The 19,618-nt window shown below is 31.3% G+C and overlaps 1 protein-coding gene across 1 annotated transcript; it reads right to left on the bottom strand.

Annotated features, from left to right (window-relative positions):
* Nucleotides 1–5,674: 5,674 nt before the first annotated feature.
* On the bottom strand, nucleotides 5,675–6,522 carry LOC142236760 (uncharacterized). The gene is made up of 3 exons (XM_075308037.1): nucleotides 6,382–6,522; nucleotides 5,988–6,337; nucleotides 5,675–5,699 (listed from the first exon to the last, which is right to left on the bottom strand). Exons 1-3 carry the CDS (start codon nucleotides 6,520–6,522, stop codon nucleotides 5,675–5,677), a joined length of 516 nt encoding a protein of 171 aa, XP_075164152.1.
* Nucleotides 6,523–19,618: the final 13,096 nt, after the last annotated feature.

Raw genomic sequence — 19,618 nt, forward strand, 5'->3', positions numbered from 1 at the left:
AATAATAAACAATTTATTTGAGGAATATTTGGAACATATATTAACAATTTTTAAAAGTGATTAGCTGGTTTAAAATTTGTGTACACAGCCCTGTTTTTTTTTTTTTTTGTTGTTGACTTAAATAAATTTTTGCTACCGAAAATTTCGCTAGAGGTGCATACCGGCCTTTACTAGAAACTATTTGGAGTAAATTCAGGTTTTTGTCTAAAATGTTTTTTATTTCTTTCAATTGACCACGAACTTCGTTGCACAAACAAGTATTGAAAACCACATGGTTTTTTCGTTGCATTTTAGGGTAGTGTTTTGTCAAAGTTTTCTCATATTATCTTCAACACCTTTTCAAAGATGTCGTCAACATTTTGGCAAATTTGAAGTAATTCGCAAACAATTTGAAGATGTATTGAAAATGAGCTGTTTCAAGTCAAGTTGAATTCATATTGATAATTATAGTTACCCTCAAACTGAAAAGTTGTTGCATTTGAAAAACGCTCATCCTGTGTTTATTGGGAAGACTCGATCAAAATATAATCGTCTTCATAAATATATTTGTACTTTTAATTTCGTGTTTTGGTGAAAAAACCGAACATAGTACTCACCTTAAAGCTGAGTACTATGTTCAGTTTTCAAGCTGAAAACCAGCTTGTTTTCACGGTTACTTTTTTAAATTAATTAATATAGAAATATAAAATTATTTGCAATCAATTCCTTGGATCTTTTCCTTCCATTATTTGGTAAGACTTGATCAAAATATAATCGTCTTCATACATATTTTGTACTTTTAGTTTAGTGTTTTGGTGAAAAACCCGAACATAGTACTCACCTTAAAATCGTATTTTTTTCACGATTACTTTCTTTAATAATCCATTTTAAGGAATACAATATATTCCCCATCAAGTTATAATGAAATCTGAAAGAAATATGTATAATTTTATGGCCTTTTTTACTGATTTAGTTTTCACTTTAAGCTGAGTACTATGTTCAGTTTTCAAGCTGAAAACCAGCTTATTTTCACGGTTACTTTTTTAAATTAATTAATATAGAAATATAAAATTATTTGCAATCAATTCCTTGGATCTTTTCCATCCATTATTTTGCAAGACTTGATCAAAATATAATCGTCTTCCTAAAAATATTTGTACTTTAATTTAGTGTTTTGGTGAAAACCCCGAACATAGTACTCACCTTTAAGGTGGGTATTAAGTTCGAGTTTAGCCGCTAAAATCGCTAAAGTGAAAACTAAATCAGTAAGAAAAATGCATGAAATTATACGTATTTGTTGCAAATTTTATTATAACTAATAAATATAATAATCCATTTTAAGGAATACAAACTTTGTGAAAATTTGCTTTGGTGTTTTCCCCTTCAAGTTATAATAAAGTTTGCAACAAATACGTATAATTTCATGCATTTTTCTTACTGATTTAGTTTTCACTTTTGCGATTTTAGCGGCTAAACTCGAACTTAATACCCACCTTAAAGGTGAGTACTATGTTCGGGGTTTTCACCAAAACACTAAATTAAAAGTACAAATATATTTAGGAAGATGATTATATTTTGATCAAGTCTTGCAAAATAATGGATGGAAAAGATCCAAGGAATTGATTGCAAATAATTTTATATTTCTAAATTAATTAATTAAAAAAAGTAACCGTGAAAACAAGCTGGTTATCAGCTTGAAAACTGAACATAGTACTCAGCTAACGGTGGGTATTAAGTTCGAGTGTAGCCGCTAAAGGTGGGAATTAAGTTCGAGATTAGCAGCTAAAGCTGAGTACTATGTTCAGTTTTCAAGCTGAAAACCAGATTATCTTCACGGTTACTTTTTTTAATCAATTAATTTTGAAATATTAAATGGTTCGCAATTAATACATTGGATCTTTTCCATCCATAATCTGAAGAGACTTGCAAAAATGTTATCGTTTTCATATATATTTTTGCACTTTTAATTTAGTGTTTTGGTGAAAAACTCGAACATAGTACTCACCTTATAGCTGAGTACTATGTTCAGTTTTCAAGCTGAAAACCAGCTTTTTTTCACTGTTACTTTTCTTAATTAATTAATTTAGAAATATAAAATGATTATCAATCAATTCATTGGATCTTTTCCATCCATTATTTGATAAGACTTGATAAAAATATAATAGTCTTCACAAATATTTTTGTACTTTTAATTTAGTGTTTTGGTGAAAAAACCGATCATAGTACTCACCTTATCAGTTATTCCGGACGGAAGGGCGGTGTTTGTAAAAAATCCTACAGTGTGTCGGATCGATACGATTTGTCGGCGATGACTAAATAATCGGTAAATGTGTTATCGATCTCATAAACATGCAGCAGTATCGATTATGCCTTCGGATTTAACTTATATTGTGCACAATATATGGGATATGTTCGACACGAGCAGTGTAGTCCGGAATAACTGATAGTCTGTAAAGCGCATTAAAGATGGGTATTAAGTTCGAGTTTAAGCCTAGTACTAAGATCACGTTTTCACGCGAAAAACTGTTATACTCCATATAAAAAAGGTTAGCGCGGAATAAATGCGAAATCTTTGTTTTGAGCATTTTAAAGCAAATATTTATACAACCCTGGATTTTTCGCACGAAAAAATAGGCAGGTATATTATTTCGCATAAATAACCCTGCCAACATTTTTTGAATTTGGGGGCACTTCTGAGAGACCACACTACGTCGAAAACAATCATATACGACATCAAAAACTCGTCGGAAAAGCGCCGCCACTATTGAGAAGTTGTACCACGCCAAGATACTACGAAAAAGTTTCTCATCAGTGCAATTATTAGGTGCCTATTTAGATCAATTTCGAAGGACGCCAATAAGAACCCCTGCAAACTATCAGAAAAAGTGCATTTTAAGGTAATTGTAGAAGAATCATTATGGTCAAGTAAAACACGATTGTGTAGATGTTTATTGATTTGATTAAACATTTATAATTTCTTATAAATATAACATTTTTCGGTTTATCTCATCATATTTAACATATTTTTTTGCATTAATAAAAGAATGATGTTGAGTTTTAAGTAGCAAGTTACATATTGCAGCGTCTATCAGCCAGTTTATTTTCGATGGAGACAGCGTGTCTGGAAAAATATTTGAAAAACGATCACTTTATTCTATTTGGAAAGTCGAAAATTGTTCACCATATACCTTTCACAATTTTAAGCGTAATATCTATGTTTTCAGAACTTTATTTTCGTTTTTATTTAAATAAAATATAACAAGCTGGTTGCGCTTGGCGTTTCACAAAAAATAAAATGGCTCTTCTAACAGTAGTGATGGCAAAATACTTTCATGTACATTTTGTACTTTTTGATATGCTTCCCCCATCACAGTTCGCGATGGTTGTGGTGACATTTACGAGTCTGTGGTAGCGATGAGGATGAAATGGAACTTTGAAATGCTGGCAGGCAAGTTAACATCCCTGGGTTTGAGACCCTATTTACGGAGATATATGAAGATATTCGTTTTTCGCATAAACGAACTTAGTACTAAGCATTAGCCGCTAAAATCGTCATTATTTCACTAAAGGTCGGTACTATGTTCATTCTTGCGAAAAAAATTAATAGAAACCATTTCGCACATAGAAAGCGGCGTTTATTTAGGTAACAGGGAGCGCTATTTAACAGGGAGCAATTTTGAATTAAGTTGGTGGTTGCTGCTTGCTATTACAAAATTAACAGTCTGTTTCTGTATGTCGAACGAGCTCTATCGATCGACTGAAATGCATAGAAACATCTGATTTTTGGTTATAAATTCAGCTTTTTGCTTCCATTTCAGTCGATCGTAGGGATCTATAGTGCAAAGCAATAATCGATTTTTCGATTATTGACTTTAAAGGTGGGTATTAAGTTCGAGTTTAGCCGCTAAAAACGTCATTTTTTCACGATTACTTTCCTTTAATAATCCATTTTAAGGAATAAAAACTTTGTGAAAATTTGCTTTGGGCTTTTCCCCATCAAGTTATAATAAAATTTGCAACAAATATGTGCATTTTTCTCACTGATTTAGTTTTCCCTTTATCGATTTTAGCGGCTAAAGGTGAGTACTATGTTCGAGTTTTTCACCAAAACACTAAATTAAAAGTGCAAAAATATATATGAAGACGATAACATTTTTATCAAGTCTCTTCAAATTATGGATGGAAAAGATCCAAAGTATTAATTGCGAACCATTTAATATTTCAAAATTAATTGATTAAAAAAAGTAACCGTGAAAATAATCTGGTTTTCAGCTTGAAAACTGAACATAAAGGGTGATTTGTTAAGAGCTTCATAACTTTCTTTATTTGAAACGTTAGATTGGTCCATGACATTTACTTTTTGAAGATAATTTCATTTAAATGTTGACCGCGGCTGCGTCTTAGGTGGTCCATTCGGAAAGTCCAATTTTGGGCAACTTTTTCGAGCATTTCGGCCGGAATAGCCCGAATTTCTTCGGAAATGTTGTCTTCCAAAGCTGGAATAGTTGCTGGCTTATTTCTGTAGACTTTATTCTTGACGTAGCCCCACAAAAAATAGTCTAAAGGCGTCAAATCGCATGACCTTGGTGGCCAACTTACCGGTCCATTTCTTGAGATGAATTGTTCTCCGAAGTTTTCCCTCAAAATGGCCATAGAATCGCGAGCTGTGTGGCATGTAGCGCCATCTTGTTGAAACCACATGTCAACCAAGTTCAGTTCTTCCATTTTTGGCAACAAAAAGTTTGTTAGCATCGAACGATAGCGATCGCCATTCACCGTAACGTTGCGTCCAACAGCATCTTTGAAAAAATACGGTCCAATGATTCCACCAGCGTACAAACCACACCAAACAGTGCATTTTTCGGGATGCATGGGCAGTTCTTGAACGGCTTCTGGTTGCTCTTCACTCCAAATGCGGCAATTTTGCTTATTTACGTAGCCATTCAACCAGAAATGAGCCTCATCGCTGAACAAAATTTGTCGATAAAAAACCGGATTTTCCGAACACTGATTTTGGTAATAAAATTCAATAATTTGCAAGCGTTGCTCGTTAGTAAGTCTATTCATGATGAAATGTCAAAGCATACTGAGCATCTTTCTCTTTGACACCATGTCTGAAATCCCACGTGATCTGTCAAATACTAATGCATGAAAATCCTAACCTCAAAAGAATCACCCTTTAGTACTCAGCTTAAACTCGAACTTAATACTCACCTTTAATCAAAAATCGATTTTCGACTATTTTTGCCAATCAAAATTCGAGCATTCGATTTTTCATAATCGAATTTCAAAGAAATAATGATTATAAAAAAATACTCGATTTTGTGAAATCTATTTGTCCTTTTATGAGTATTATAAACAACAGCTGATAAGAAATGACAAAAATGGATGTTTCGGTCAGACTTTTAAACTTATTCAAGTATTTTTAATTAGTTTAACATATATTTAAAATGTTAATTAAAATATTTTTAATGTGCACTGACATTTAGTGATTCTGTATTTCAACATTTCCCAAATAATGGAAGACCCGTATAAAATCTAGGAAATTGAAAACACAAAGGATGCTGTTCCACCAATTTGACTTTTTATTTAATCAAATCAGAATTTCTATTCTTATTGCTAATGGAATTATATTAATAAAAATTAAGAAATATATTGTATGTTTCTTATAGGTACATTTCAATTCAGTCTTTTTTCATTGCAATGAGGTCGTATACAGTCTACATGAGTTAATAGATAAAAATGTACAAGCTTTTTGGAAGTATTTAGAACCACATTTTTTCTTCTAAAGGTGGGTATTAAGTTCGACTTTTTTCACTAAAGTGAAAACTAAAACAGTTAAAAAGGCATAAAATTATACATATTTGTTGCAGATTTTATTATAACTTGATGGGGAATATCCCAAAGCAAGTTTTCAAAAAGTTTGTATTCCTTAAAAAGTATTATTAGAGAAAAGTAATCGTGAAAAAATGGCGATTTTAGCGGCTAAACTCGAACTTAATACTCACCTTAAAGATCGCAAAAACACCAATTGATTTAGATGTTGTGGAGATATGCGATTTCGCAATTGGTTTGCAATGATTCCTGCATGCGAAAATAGCCTTTCAGATGGAACTGAAGTTGCAACAATTGGCAAAATGTTCTTAGCTATTTTCCAAACATATGGGTACTCATTTTGAATTACTTCCCAAGCTATAAAAGGGTTAGGATTTGCTTTACGATTGACAGTCGGTGTATTTAGAAATTGGCGTAATTGAAGTGGAAGTGCATTGTCATGTTCCTCGAAAAATTGTTTTTCTTTACACACAGAGCTGTCAATGTAATGCCAGATGTCATCTGGATCTGCTGGAACAACTTCGACTTCATCTTCTCCATAAATAGCTGTTTCCTGGATATTCTTACCATCTTTAGGGCTACAACCAATGGAATACATTTGCTGAGAGTAACTGTTTTTTCAGAGCTAATTTCTTTGGTTATATTCCAAAGCGGTTTTAAAATATCACGAACTTCTGTTAATGCATCTAATTCGTCACCACTTAGCATTCTAATTCGTCACCACTTAGCATTAGCAAGAAGAAGAAAACGGTAAACCATTTCGTAACACGAATTCTAGCGTGTTCGGACTTCTTGGATAAGTTTTAAACAATTTTTATTTCCACTTTGTATTTGTTGTTAGGTTAGGTGGCAGCCCGAAGTATCAGGCTCACTTAGACTATTCAGTCCATTGTGATACCACATTGATGAACTTCTCTTATCACTGATAAAATAATTTAAAAACCTTGGATGAATGTATTCAGCAAGCACTTTCCATTGATTTTATCCATTCTTCTGAAAATACGAGCTTGGCATATGAGAGATTTACTAGATATCACTCTGGCCAATAGAAGAAATAACACGTTTACAAAATAATTTTTTTTCATGTACATTTGATGAGATGTGATTTTTCTTATGTATTTTGATCTGCTGAATTCAAAGAAATATTTAAAAAAATTATTTGTGGAGTTAGAAATGTCCAATTATATCGTTGTTGATACTTAAATGAAAGGTATTGAGATTAATCAGAGAATAATCGTGTATAATTGGATCTGTGATAAGTTATGTGGCTCAAAAAATATTGATGTAAAGAGGACAAATTTTCAAAAAAATAATGTTTTACGGTGGCCCTTTTCCGCCGGAAAAGTACAAGCATCCTCTACTTGCAGCAAAACTATCAACCAATTATCAGAATAAATATAGAGCTTTGTCCAAATAAATTTGACAAGCATACTTTTCCCCTGTTGGTTAAGCTACACTTGTAGTTTAGTCAATGCATGGTTTTAAGCTGAAATCAAAAACAACAATAATAAATAATTTAATTTTAATTAAAAGAAGGTTTATAATATTTGCTTTAAAATATTTTTTTATTAAATTTAGCAAACAAATTTTGCAACTTTTCCTTAAAGTAAAGAGACATATTTTTGGTTTAAAGAAATATTAAAACCTTCGATTTAGAATAAAAATGCTTCAAATATAGGCCTAGACTTATTTTGAGGATTTTCTATCATTGATTTAATTTTTTTTTTTTGAATTAAGAATACATTTTTTACATTGAAGTATCTGTTATAGAATAATATATACACACAAAGAAAAAATTGTCAAAAACTATAGCATAAAAGCATACAATTTACATAATTTACTAGTATGAATACACCTAGACCTCGCTTTGCGTCGCAGATACGTTTCTAAAAAACACGACGCAAAGTGAATTATGAGTTTCTATGGCAAACCATGCAAATATTGGAGACAGATAACAACGTAACATCGAAAATCTAACGACGCAAAGCGAAAACTAGTACTAATTAAGCAGCGACGCAACTTCGAAACAACGCAAAACGAGGTCTAGGTGTACAGAGAAAACTAGTTAAAATTGACAGAAGAATGTCATTGCACAATCATGCCAAATACCCAAAAATTACTGTTTCTATTTGCTATTTTCGATTTGTTATAAATATTTATTACTGGTAACCCCAAATAAAACTCAAAATTTATTATCACTCTTGTTACACTGAGAAAACAGTGAACCCATCAGGAAGAAAACTTTCGGTTAATTTTAGAAAATTTTGAATATTTGTAGAAAATTTAAACAGTATTACAAACGTTGGCATCACGCCGATGTCATAAAAATAAGTAAATATTTTCCGACAAATTCAAGAAAATTTATTAGACATAACTAAGTTTTTTCACTTTTTAAAGAAAATTTTGTAGTTTGAAGGAAAAACTTGGAGTTCAAAATTGCAAGAATGTCTTTAGTGACAAACGAAGTTCATGATGGACACATTTTTGGTAAAATTTACAAATTTAAAGAAATTCTGAACTAATTTGTGGAAGACACGAATTTAGTTAATCTTTATGCTTCATTTGAGTATATTTTTTCCCTCGGTTTTAGTTAATTTAACTAACGTACACAAAAAATTAATAGAGTAAAGGAAACTTTCTCCAAACATAATAATTCCATGAACTAAAATAAAGTTAAATTGGCTTTAGTGAAATAGAGAGTTCACTTTTTTGGAGTGTATATATTTATTACACACAAAATATACATACGAGGACGGTTCGGAAACTTCTTAGCCTATCAATGAAAGAGAATAGTTAGTTTTTCAAAAATATTTTTATTTTTCAATATAATCTCCTGAAACTCTAATACACTTAGTCCAACGCTCTTCTAGCAATTCTATCCCTTGATTAAAATAGTTTTCCTCAAGGTCTTCAAAATAGTGGTTTACAAGTGTAATTGCATCTTCATTTGAGGCAAAACGCTTGCCAGCAAGGATTTTTTTTTAGATTTGGGGACAAGTAAAAGTCACTGGGAGATAAATCAGGAGAATAACCACCCAAGCAACTCGTACTTTAATTCGTTGATTTTAGCCATTGTTAAAACACTCTTGTCCACTGGTGCGTTGTCTTGATGAAAAATTATTTTTTTGTGTTGTAAGCCAGGACGTTTTTTTCGAACTCGTACATTTAATTGATCCAAAAGGTTGCAATAGTACTCTGAATTTATTGTTTTACCCTTTTGCAGATAGTCAATCAATAAAATACCTTTGAAGTCCCAAAAACCCGTTGCCATAACCTTACCAGCCGACAGAATTGTTTTTGCCTTCTTTGGGGCACTTCATCCAGCTTCAGTCCATTGTTTGGATTGTTTTTTTTTTGTCTCTGGAGTATAGTGGTGGATCCATGTCTCATCAACAGTTATGAAACGACGCTTAAAATCCATTTTATTTCGCTTAAAACGATCCAAACAGGCTTGAGAAATGTTCATTCTTATGCGTTTTTGATCGACTATTAACCCTTTCACTACTGATGTCCACTTAGAAGAACATTCGAAGAAGACACCAAATTCTATTTTCCTACTTAATTTCGATTTATTTCCCGATGCTATTTTAAAGTAGAGGCTTTAATATAAATAAGCTGTAAATATTTTCCATATTGGTGAGGTCTAAAATACATTTTTATAAACTTCTTTAGCAATAAACGAAAAATACGAAAATTTGAGAAAATTTTTTTCTACTGTATGTTTCTAGTAAATGGACATTCATACAAAAATTAATGCTGATACTTTTTCGGGTTCTTTTTTGTATTTTTTCTCACACTTTTAAGGATATTATTGACCAAATAGCGCTTATTTTCCTAAGACCATTTGGTCACAATTCAAGAATCAAGTTTTCAGAACTAGCTCATATAGCTCTTGAAGTAATTGAGGTAGGTTTTCAAAATGGCAATTTTTGTTCTACATGCTGTTAGTACAAGTAAAAACAGAAGAAAAATTAAAGTTTTTAACATTAGGTTTATTTCGGTAGTGAAAGGGTTAACAAATGCGGCACCCATCTTGCAGAAAGCTTTTTCATCTGTAATTCTTCATGCAAAATTAAATGGACTCGATCATTTGAGATGCCCATGATATTAGTAATTTCACGCACTTTTATTCGTCGATCATTTAATACCATATCTTGCACTTTGGCTACAATTACTGTTGTTGTTGCTGTTTTTGGACGTCCACTACGTGGTTCATCTTCCATGCTTGTACCACCACGTTTAAATTCAGCAACCTAACACATTCGGCTCCATGAAATAAGCCCCCAAGAAAAAAGGCCCCAAACTGGAAATGAAATAATGCCCCAAATTTTGGGGATTTAGTTCATGAGGAAATAAAGCCTCATTTTGAATATGCAATAAAACCCCACAACAATGAAATAAAGCCCAAAATTTTATGAAATTGGGCCCCATAGGGACTTATTTCATTTTATAAAGTAATATTTATTGCTGTTATAGAGAAAAAAATAAATTTATTCATGAATTTAATAAATATTTCAATATAATATTATATTTTGTATAAATAAAAAAATTCTCTATGAAAAATCCAATTTAATAATTGTATGAGAGCAATAAGTTTCAAGTAAAAACTTCCATGGTATCTTCAACGGGTTGGCGGCAGCAAGGACACTTGTAATTGTTTAAAGCTTTTGATAATGCATCCGCCATTAACTTTAAATTGCACTCCGAACAAATTTTCATATGTCTACAAGGTAGCATAACAATGTTTGAAGGTTTGTTGACGCAGATCACGCAATCGCTGTCGTTTAAAGTGCTAGAAGTCACTTCTTGGTTGTCGTCTTCCGAGTTTTCACAATCGGAATACTCTTCTTCCTCGAATATGTTTTCCTCTGGTATCAATTTTACGCATATTTTGTTAGGTTCATACACCATTCGGGAAAGAAAATCGGTAACAGATATATCCCCATTTTCCAAAAGCCGGATTGCTTTCTCAATTTTGGAAGACTTATCAGCACCCTGTCTCTTCTTTCGTTTGCACAACGAGCCACCGCTTTCAGAGAGCATTGAAAAATGGCGGCTTTTGAAAAATTCCTCATTACAAATTATGGCAACAAACTTAAAAAAATGTCCATTCTTATCTGCTAAACGTCCTAGTACTCCATTATATGCTTCTACAGCTGATGTTGTTCGTGTTTTTTGTTTATAAACTGAGAAAGAATTACAACCAATCTAGAAAATATTTTACATTCATTAGATTCATGTCACATATGGCATATTAATTTCACATCGCAACTTACTTTTTGTATCCATTGTCTTTGGAAGTAGTTTAAAAATGGCGCAAAGACACATTGGCTGTCCATTAACATTATTTTGGACCTGATTGCAGAAAACGCTCCTTTTATTAAACCAGGGGGGAGTAAGGGAAGAGCCATTAGTTTATGATAAGCTGCAGACGCTTCTTTCGAAGATCGTATATACTTAACTAAAGCCTTTCTGCTTCTCATGTTACGCCTAACAGCTTGGCAAAAATGGAACCTAAATGAACAGTTTTGTTAGCACTCGAATAAATGATGTTGTTTATTTTTATTTGTATTGCATTAGTTATGTTCACTTTTTAAATTTAACCGAAAATTATAATACATGAGCGGAATTGCGGAATTGTTATGATTTTGTTCAAATGTAAAGGTTTCACAAAATTGCGAAGTAAAATAACAATTTGGTAGAGGTTTTAAAAGAATTACGAAAAAAATAGATTGTGCTCGAGTGGAAAGGTTGAAAAAAATTCGCGCGAATTTTTTTCAACCTTTCCACTCGAGCACAATCTATTTTTTTCGTAATTCTTTTAAAACCTCTACCAAATTGTTATTTTACTTCGCAATTTTTTATGTGCTGTAGTTTCGATTATATTAAATTCAAATTAAACAAAAATTTAGATTGTACTCGAATGTAAAGACTTCAAAAAATCCACACGAGTTTCGTTTTTACATTTGAGAACAATCTAAATCTTTTTTTAATTCTTCTCACATTTAGAATATAAAAACAAAATATTTCATACGTACCAGCAACCAACATTTTGTGTTTTTGGAAAACTATTTGTATTGCTTGCCTCATAGATTCTTCGTAATCAGTCACAATAATAGAAGGATCCATGTCGAAAATATTGTCCTTGATGTAACGAAAGAGATCTTCGTATATTTGTTTTGTTTTTCTATCCATAAGAACAAAATATATTGGAAAAATCTAAAATAATTGGTTAATAATTTGATTGAATATTTAAGTGTATATTAACTTACTTCTTCGAAATATTCAATATATATAACGAGCAATTGTTTGAAACATCCTTTTGGAACAATTTTAAATGTTGCATCAATTAGAAAGGTCCTTTGCTTCGGTGGAATATTCTCCTTAATTAATTCTATGGTTTTCAGCGATGAAAACAAACAAAACGAATATTTTTCTTCCATAATACATGCTGTGTAAAAAGGCCTGGGCATTGCCTCATCTTTTGTTATTCCAAATGATGTCCACACATTTTCTAAATTAAAAGCCTCAATAACTTGTAGAGCTGTCTTCGGAGAGGTTACAAAGTGCTTACTGACTATATATTGCAACCCTCTTTTGATTTTGGAGAATGCAATATTTTTTGTATCATCTTGAAAACTATTTAATATATTAATAAAAAAAAAACATATGGCTTTAATATAATTATTCTACATTTCTTACCTATCGCAAGTTTTTTGAAAACAAGATCTTATGCTACTCATTGCTGTCATTTCTTTTCCTAGTGTTTGAGCACTATCTAGACAATCTGCTTTTATTTTATTTAGTGCCTTCAATTCTTTATAATACTTTTCTTCGTCATCGTGGTTATGTTCCACAAATTTTTGTGCACGGACACAGTTTCCATCGGACGTTACATTAATTCTAGATTTACACTCTTTTTGTCTACACTCATATTTAGTTACACCTTTGTAAAATGATTTCTTGCGATAAATCATTTTTTCCTCAAATACGTAAAGGAGTTCACTTCCACTTCTTTTTCCCGGGAATATTTCGTAATTCATATTGAGTATTTGTTTACTACGCGACGTTTAGAATGAAACTGAATAGTCAATCAATGTTTACAATGAATTGCAAGCATTCATTTAAATACAAGGTAGTTGTAACGGTACCAGTCTACGCATTTAGTAAAGTTGTTAGTTTTAACAAAATGAAATAATGCCCCACAAAGAAATCGTTGGGGGTTTCCTTCATCAATGAATTACGGTGTTTTTTCATAATGAAACAACACCCCAAACATAATAATGAAACAACACCCCAAAAAAACGAAACAATACCCCAAATTACGTTGTTTTTGTTTTCAATATAAAGGTTTGGGGCTTTGTTTCATTTCCGTTTTGGGGCCTTATTTCTTGGGGGCTTATTTCATGGAGCCAACACATTCACCATATCATTATGAATTTCTTGTCTCGATAAACCTTTTTTATGTAAATATTTAATGACAGCACGTATTTCTAATTTTTCCATTGTAAAAAAAAAATTGCGGATGCGTCTTTTTTGAACACCTGTTTAACATGTGTTCATAACAGAGATGGAAGTTTCCAAAACACTTAACTTTTTTCTGTTTATACCGCGCTTTTTGTGCTGGGCGAAGAAGTTTCCGAACTGCCCTCGTACAGCCTCTAAACAAGTACATTGAATCGCAAGGAATTCAAATTCTGCTGAAAAAATCAAGCAACAGCAGTATGAACTAAAGCAAGATATTTGATATTACACGCGCAGAAAAACCATGTTTGGACATGGTTGCCGCATCCATTTAATGCTTATCTAGAGCATGTAATTGCCGCGAAAACCATGTATTTTGTCTTTGTAAAAATAGTTTTCGAGCGGAGAAAAATTTATGGTGGCAATAAGCTTTTGAATGGTTCTCAAATACCGCAAACATGTTCTACCATTTAAACGATAGAATTTGAGACCATTAAATGGAAAATCATGTACCTGACCATTCAATTTTTTAACTTTTTTTGTGGCGAAAAGAATTTTATAAAAACTTTGAGCATGTACACGATTTTCATTTTGAGCGTCAGTCGTGTGTTGATTGTTTCTTGGAATGGACGGAGAATACGGATTTACTGTGTTTTGTGTTAATTTATTTACATATTCAGGAGTGGCACGTGGTTTTATGTGAACACAAAAAAGGAAAGTGTAGTTGAAAAAAATGTACCTGCTTTTTTGTTCTGCATTTTGCTATATGGTATTTATTTTTATTTGCAGTTACATGATGTCTGCGTTTGTACATTTGATGGGCACGATGTAAATATGGAATAATTAATTATTGTTGAAATTGAAATAAAATAGAGTGTGTAAAATATATATGATGTTTGCTTGAACGGCATTATAAATACAAATAAACAATGAATTAGTTTATAAATAAATAAAAACAAACAAATAAAGTTAATTTTGTGTTTTCTTTTCTCAAGTGGAGTCCTTTTTTCGACGATGATAAAAGTTTTTTCATAAAGATCAAAACATTTTAGGTTGTGACCATGTTCTTTTAACTAGGAGAAAAACATTTTTAATGAATACCATAACATTTTAAATCGTGACCATTGTCTTTTCATTCAAACAAAATTCTTTTTATCAATATAATAACATTTTAGATGAGGACAATTACATTTTTCTTAGAACCATGTTCACTGAGCCAACATGGTTGCAGGTTAAAAAGTTACATGGTCGCCGCAAAAATAGCTCCTATCATATTATTTTGCTCTTCGAATATGATTGTGACAATCATGTTTCTTCTTTGCGTGTACGGAGCGTATGCGAAATTGTGGGCCGAAGTATATGTATGGATTTAAAATGGAGAAAACGTAATCAAATTATGGATTTTAAAAAGCCCTTATTTTGCATCATACTTTATGCTTAAGGCCGGTATGCACCTCTAGCGAAAAATTTCATTCCCATAAGAAATGCATTGCTATTTATGCTAACGAAATTTTCGGTAGCGTTCAATTTCGTAAGCTGGTACGCACCTTTAATGAAAATAACAGGGTTGTCAAAAGCATATTTTGGCAGCAAACTTTTAATTTATTACAATCATTGTGTGCGTAAAAGTTTTAAAAGGTCTGTAAATAATAAACAATTTATTTGAGGAATATTTGGAACATATATTAACAAATTTTAAAAGCGATTAGCTGGTTTAAAATTTGTGTACACAGCCCTGTTGTTTTTTGTAGACCTAAATAAATTTTTGCTACCGAAAATTTCGCTAGAGGTGCATACCGGCCTTTAGTACTAAGTTCGTTTCTGCGAAAATAGGGTCTCAAACCCAGGGATGTTAACTTATTTATGCAAAATAATATGCCTGCCTATTTTTGGTGCGAAAAATCCAGGGTTGTATAAATATTTGTTGGAAAATGCTCAAAACAAATATTTCGCATTTATTCCGCGCTAACGTTTTTTATACACCCAAAAAAAGTGACCCCACCGGGGAAGAAAATGTAGGTTTATTTTAGAAAATTTTAACTAAAATAGTTTTCTAATTGCAACATGTTACAAATAAGTTAATACTTTTTGTCAAATTGAAGAAATTTTTTTAAAAATAATTATTTTTTTCTGTTATTTAAGAAAATTTCATATGTTGGAAGAAAAAATTGGATTTGAAAATTGTTAAAATGTCTTTAGCGCTGTACGAAGTTCGAGACAGGTACAATTTTAGTAAAATTTACCCATTTGAGAGACTTATGAACTCAATTTAAGCAAACTTCTACCATTTTAGGAAAATATGAACTATTTTTTTTTGGTAAAATTGTGCACTATATTTGTATACAACTTTTTTTCTTATTTTTAGTTCACGTCATTAAGGTTAGCAAAAAATTATTCAAATAAGTACATTTACTCATATTGTGCAAAATTTAAGTAAAATCAACTAATCTTCATGAACTAAAATAAAGTTCACGTCATTAAGGTTAGCAAAAATTATTCAAATAAGGAACATTTACTCATATTGTGCAAAATTTAACTAAAATCAACTAATCTTCATAAACTAAAATAAAGTTCAGTTGGCATTAGAGCCCCTTTTTCCGGGTGTATGGAGTATAACAGTTTTTCGTGCGAAAACGTGATCTTAGTACTAGGCTTTAGATGGGTACTAAGATTGAGTATAGTTACTAAAGTCACAAACAATCTCTACACCGAAAGAATTCTCTTCGTTAATTTTACGAAGAATTCTTCATTAACTATTTTTCGTGAATTCTTCATTAAAACATCGAAGTTTTCATTCTTTCCGTAAATTTTATGAAGAACATTTTACGAATATACGAAACGTCTACGAAATATTCTACATTAATTTTTCTTCGTAAAAGGTTCGTACTTTTAACGAAACTTTCTTAAAATTTCATGACTTTTGTGAAGAATTTTTTACGAATTTATGAATATTTTACGAAACATTTTCTTTGAAATAACGAAGAAGTTTCATTGATGTTGTAAAATTTTCGTTCGCGACATAAAATTATATTTGATAATGTTCTTGAGTGTATATAAATATTCTATTTTTTTAGGCATGTCTAGCTACTTCTCATTTGGGTAAAAGCATGCTATGAATAAAAGTGAAGCAACCAAACTAAAAGTTATTCAAAAATATTTTTTTTTAAATTTTTTTCTAAAATTAAAAAAAAAAATTTAAAATTTTTCACAAAATGTACGAAAGATTTTCATAAAAATGCATAAAAAGTACGAAGGAAGAATAAACAAGGAATTGAAATAATTTTGTGAAGTCATACAGGAATTTTTATTTATATTATTTTTGTCGAAAAAGTAAGTTCATCAATTTTTTAACATAATATCATTCCATAAGGTCGGTACTAAGATCGCATTTCCAATTGTCGATGTGGATCACTCCCTTTAAAGAAGTTATATCGTAAAAAGAACGAAAAATTTCGTTAAAAGTAGAAAATTGTTCATTGTTTACAACCAAAGAAACTTTTCATTAAAAGTACGAAATATTTCGTTTTTTTAACGTTTGTAAGAAACAACTTCGTGCGCCTTCGTTTAGATGGGCCTAGATTTCCAATAAATCAGCAGCCTGTACGCTAAATTAGATTTTCTGAAAGTAAACAGAATAATCCGAATTAAATTTTGTTCAATTAAAAGTTAATTTTGTTAAACATTACCTGCAGTGTTGCCGCTAGTGAAAAATTGAGTGAAGTAGATTTTGGAAAAAAGTGGAGTAGATTGAATAAAATTGAAGTAGCATACATTTTTGAAAACAAAACAATAGAATTCATTTTATTATACCCTCCACCATAGGATGGGGGTATATTAACTTTGTCATTCCGTTTGTAACACATCGAAATATTGCTGTAAGACCCCATAAAGTATATTCTGGGTCGTGGTGAAATTCTGAGTCGATCTGAGCATGTCCGTCCGTCTGTTGAAATCACGCTAACTTCCGAACGAAAGAAGCTATCGACTTGAAACTTGGCACAAGTATTTGTTATTGATGTAGGTCGGATGGTATTGCAAATGGGCAATATCGGTCCACTTTTACGTATAGCCCCCCATATAAACGGAACCCCAAATTTGGACTCTAAGAGAAGCAAATTTCATCCGATCCAGCTGAAATTTGGTACATGGTTTCAGCATATGATCTCTAACAACCATGCAAAAATTGGTCCACATCGGTCCATAATTATATATATCTCCCATATAAACTGATCCCCCGATTTGGCTTGCGGATCCTCTAATAGAACCAAATTTCATCCGATCCGGCTGAAATTTGGTACATGGTGTAAGTATATGGTCTCTAAAAACTATGCAAAAATTGGTCCACATCGGTTAATAATTCAATGATTAAAACCGCTATGTTCATCGTAATTAAAGGAATAGGAAAAACAATTAGGTAATATGGGGAAAAATTTTAAAATTTGAAGCAGAACAAAAAGTGAAGCAGATTTTTGGAAGAAGGAGTGACGAAGTAAATTTTGTGAAAATGAAGCAAAATACTTCGATTGAAGTAGTAGCGGCAGCACTGATTACCTGCATAGAATATCAAGTTCCAGGTTGCATATTTATATATTCTTTTGCAGCTGTAGTCGTTTAGCATAAAAAGGTGTATTAAGGAGCTCAGTAATTTAATTTTAGTAACAATTCCTTTCCAAAATGTCCACACATTGAAATCGTCTATTAAAATTTGAACCAATCAAAGACAAAAATAATGGCAAAACAATGTAATATTTGGTATTATATTGATGATACTTTGCAAATTCTGGAAATAGAAAAAAATATAAATGGAAAATACATATTTTTATAATTTTCGGATATTTTTCATTTTTTAAATCCAAAAGAAAGATCTTTTTTACCATTACATAATTCAGTTCATTAGTTTATATATCAGATATACTGGCTTCAATGGAAAACGGTATTCACATTTCACAATTTCTTACACCCAAAGAAATTTGTTAGTAGGGACAGCAGAGAAGTCTGCTAAAACAGCAGAAAGTCTGCTGAAAAAGGGACAGCAGTCACTGTTTGCTGAAATAGCAAACATTTCCTGCTATTTTTGAAGCTCGATTACACTAAAACATGTTTTATTTTGGCTAAAACAAATAAAAATGTCAACTTAGGAGCTATCCTAACATAATTAACACAATATTTTATGAATATCTATAGTATTTGACAAAAAATCTGAATATTTATCGAATTGAGGCATAACAGCAAACAAAATGTTTGCTGATCGTATTTAAGAGCTTGTAAGTATATTACAGTGCAAAAATATACCAAAAACTACTTTTGGTTCTTAAATATGCTTTGGGGAAAAATTTATAACCTACACGCTCACAAAAAATCGCTTCTGTAACATATACTCCCAAACATATTTTGCTTCAAGCATATAAATTTTTGGGTATTGCCCAAACATTTATATGTTTGATCTCTTCCAATATATAATATGTTTGAAAGCATATTGGTGTAAACAATATTTGTTTGGGTAGTCTAAGTTCCAAACATTTTGTATTTTTGCATCCAAATTCAATAATGTTGTCTTCCAAAAAACAATATGTTATTATGTGAACATATAATATGTTTGGAAGCATTTTGCACCCAAAAATATTATATGCTTAAAAAAATTCTCCCAAACAATATTGTGCTCAAAATTTATTTATTTATATATTTACAATCATAATGAATTATGAAAATAAACAGGTAATATAGGTGCTAACAACATAGGTTTTCGACCTGAATGCTCAAAATTTTGTTTCTGCCCAATTGTATATTCCCCCACATCTTTCTCACTTCCACGAGATTTTTTAGTTCTTAGCACCTTTTTCTGTAATACAAACATTGTAGAAGAAATTATTCAATTGTATGATTTTTTTATTTTAATTTTACCTTTTGCCGGACGGGGATTCGAACAGCGGACCACACAGTTTGTAAGGATCAAAGAAGGAAGTAGCTGATCAATTGCCCAAGGAAAAATAAAATGGTAATTTTGTAATAACAAGCAACAACCACCAACTTAATTCAATATCGCTCCCTGTTAAATAGCGCTCCAAGCTACTAAACACATATATGTTTATAGGCTATTTCTAAATTAATATATGTTTGCATCCAAGCATATTATATTTAAAAACATTTTATGTCCCAAACATAATATGTTCTAACATATTAACATATATGTCCCAAACATGTTATGCTAGTTTATGAACATTATATGCTTGCACTCAAAAATATTGTGTTTAAAAATTTGTGTTCCAAACATATAATGTTTATAGCCAAACATATGGAAAACAGTCTTTTTCATCCGTGTAAAAATTTTATAAATTGTTGT

The sequence above is a fragment of the Haematobia irritans genome, chromosome 1 (genome assembly GCF_050003625.1).
Source record: "Haematobia irritans isolate KBUSLIRL chromosome 1, ASM5000362v1, whole genome shotgun sequence".
NCBI lineage: Eukaryota > Metazoa > Arthropoda > Insecta > Diptera > Muscidae > Haematobia > Haematobia irritans.

Excerpts from the sequence above, each read along its gene's own strand:
- LOC142236760 (XM_075308037.1), bottom strand. The coding sequence starts at position 6,522 with ATGCTAAGTGGTGACGAATTAGATGCATTAACAGAAGTTCGTGATATT. Across the intron at positions 6,338-6,381 it reads TGGTTGTAGCCCTAAAGATG|GAAGTTGTTCCAGCAGATCC; the intron begins GTAAGAATATCC and ends GAAGATGAAGTC. Across the intron at positions 5,700-5,987 it reads GTGTTTTTGCGATCTTTAAG|ACTGTATACGACCTCATTGC; the intron begins GTGAGTATTAAG and ends TAACTCATGTAG.